The sequence below is a fragment of the Henckelia pumila genome, chromosome 4 (genome assembly GCF_033568475.1).
Source record: "Henckelia pumila isolate YLH828 chromosome 4, ASM3356847v2, whole genome shotgun sequence".
Lineage (NCBI taxonomy): Eukaryota > Viridiplantae > Streptophyta > Magnoliopsida > Lamiales > Gesneriaceae > Henckelia > Henckelia pumila.
This window is the reverse complement of record NC_133123.1, coordinates 76185682-76188625: the sequence shown is the minus strand read 5'-3', so window position 1 is coordinate 76188625 and position 2944 is coordinate 76185682. Positions and strand designations below refer to the sequence as shown.

General features: G+C 41.5%; 1 protein-coding gene across 1 annotated transcript; it reads right to left on the bottom strand.

Moving 5' to 3' along the window:
- Window positions 1-898: 898 nt before the first annotated feature.
- Window positions 899-2651, bottom strand: LOC140861271 (putative late blight resistance protein homolog R1B-17). The gene is made up of 2 exons (XM_073264285.1): window positions 2301-2651; window positions 899-2149 (listed from the first exon to the last, which is right to left on the bottom strand). The coding sequence occupies exons 1-2, from the start codon at window positions 2649-2651 to the stop codon at window positions 899-901; spliced, it is 1602 nt and encodes a 533-aa protein (XP_073120386.1).
- Between the last annotated feature and the right edge of the window lie 293 nt (window positions 2652-2944).

Below are 2944 nucleotides of genomic sequence, written 5' to 3'. Positions count from 1 at the left end.
TCCGAGAGTTGACGAATCTGTTTTAAGAAAACTGTACTTTGTACAGGCCTCGGTTTCCTTCCGATCTTCGCGTGTTGTCTCGGAGCATTCATAAATGGCTCGGAGAACGCAAGGGATTTGTTTCAAATAAATTTTTTTTATATATGTTTTTTCCGTGCAAGTCACGTGCATAATTTCTAGTATATATGCATAAGAATTGAAATAACTAGATTAAGGAAGAAATTGTAACAGCACGCGAATGACGCCGGCCTCGTTGGCACGTCGCCTACGAGCAACTCTCTGGTCCGAACACTATTTTTGTTTTGATGGATCGACTATCCAAACTTCTAGCACATCATTCCCCAGGCTCTGTTGTTCAGCTTCAATTAGCCTCACGGAGTCCTCTGCTTCCACATTGCAAGCTCACATTCTTAAACTCTCAAGTGTTGGTATGTCTCCCACGCTGGATGGAACCTCCTTCAGTTCGTAACACCATCGAATAATCAGCGTCTCGAGGAATGGGAAATGGTCGCTTTCAACCCACCATTCCCTCAGATCTAAGGTCACCATCTCCAAGTATTTTAGTACAAGAAACTCCCCTTCGGTTGGTTCTCACTCCTTACCCACGAATAAGTCTTTCTTCAGTTTGAGAACTTCAAGATTCGGCAACGAACCGACCATCGACATCTTCTTCCATGGGATTCCAGAGTGCGTCAAAGTGAGCTTCCTAAGCATCTGTGGAAAGGTAAGATTTGTAGCCAAAGGTTATCTATCTACAAGTGCGGAGCCCGCATGGAAGCGAAAATTTAACTCCTCTAGTTCTTGCAGGTAAACAAGATTGTCAAGCCCAAACGTAACCCACTTTTTAGGTACAATGCTATTGTATTGAATCCTCAGTTTCTTTAGGTTTGGAAAACCTTCAACTGTCTCCTTGGTGAATTTGAAATTCATCACATTCGAAAGGGTTTGCAAGTTTTCTAGAGCGGAGTATGTTCCACTTAGCCCATCGCGATAGGGAAAGCTCAAGGACGTATTCCTTCATCAGGACTAGATGCCGCAATCTCGGCATTTTCCAAATTTCCAGTGGCAGAATTACTTCACACATATAGTCGGAAGGAAGACAGCCCCGTTCGATGATCAAGGTCTCGAGATTCTGGAGCTTGGAGATGGATGGAGAAATCAGGCATTTATCGCTTTTGTTATAGGTGAAAGCAAGGTACTTCAAGTTAACTAGTTTGAAGATTTGGTCGGGGAAAAACTTGGAATCTACAAGTAGTTCGTCCAACACCCTTAGTGATGTAAGCTTTGAAGCAAATGAGGAGAGTGTACTGGTTTTTGAGCCAAAATATAGAAGAGTATGAACTGTTGAGTTGCAAATTTTGGTTTTTTTGAAGCCCGCTTGATCAGTATGAATAATCAGGCGTTGTTGGCTTTCAACCAGTTTTGAAAGAGTAATTTTGCTTTTATCCATGTAGGTGAAATGCTTAACAAACCTTTCTTCTCTACCTTTTGTTATGCTTAGATCTCTTAAGACATCATGGATCTTGCAATATCTCATCTTGCCATTAGATCTCTTACGCGCCACCAAAATGAGGTTTCTCTCGACCAGATCTTCTATGTACTCCTTTGCCAACTCTTCCAAGCTTTTAGATGATTCTGATGATGATGGTTCCAGAAAATCATCGGCAAACCATAATTTAATATGTTTTTTGACAGGGATCTTGTAATCCTCTGAAAATAATCCCAAATATAGAAAGCACGACTTCAAGTGACGAGGCAAGTTACTGTAACTCAAAGAGAAGATACCCGAGTATTGATCATCATTTATGGTGGATGCTACGTTCACGTTTTCTGCAATATTCTCCCAGTACTCGATCGTTTTGTTAGCTTTCAGCATTCCAGCCATCACCACAATCGCAAGGGGGAGTCCTTCGCAGTTTCTTGCAATGGATTTCCCAATTTCTTCCAAATGGCCACTAGGAGGACACTCGTCTACAAAAGCCTTGCTTCGATACAGAGCCCAACTTTGATCCTCATCCAAGAGTTGCATCCGATGAAGGCGGCTGTCAGAATCGATGTTCAAGGCCACTTCAGACAACCTCGTCGTAATAATCACACGACTGCCGTTATAGTCGTCGGGAAAATGCCCTTCGAACTTCGACCCAAACTTCTGAATGCCACATATCATCCATCACGATAAGATATCTCCGACCCTTTAAACTTTTGTACACACGTTCGATTAAAAACTCGGTTTCCTCCCCTTTGATAGAAAGGATACTTCCAAGAATATTTGGCATGCTATATTCTTGGGATATCGTCACCCAATGACGTGTATCGAAGAAGTCGACAGTCGACTTATCTTCGTAAACATTTCTAGCCAGAGTCGTCTTGCCAATACCTCCCATCCCGGTGATAGGGATGATTTTGAGACTCTTCTCATCTCCCATGACTCGATCCTTTATTTGAATCAAGTCTTGATCCACTCCCACCGTGGATTCTTTGCCACGACTTGAAGTTTTGGCAGGCAGTTTATCTTCTTTCTCCGGAATTTCCCTAATGAACGAATCAAATTCATGGATGCGATGGTGGATCATCCCATACACTTGATCCACAGCATCCCGGATTCGAAGAAAATCTTGCGAGAAAACTTGGTTGTCATGGTGGGATGCCATCTTTTTTCTGGGACAAAGAAGCAAATAGAATTGAAGATTGGGTGAGATCTGGTTTACGAGTTTGGTAAGAGAAGCTTGGTAAAACTTTGAATGTAGACTTGAACTTATATAGTAATACGTTTTAATTTTTTAATTTTATTATTATTATTATTATTATTTAAGTTGAAATCCGCTGTCTGTATCGAATTCGGACTAACACAATAGATTTCAAACTACGTTAGGCAAATCCTGTGTAACAGACTCGTCCATTAAATGTTGGTAATGAGAATTGAACGTCTGAACACTGGCCAAGA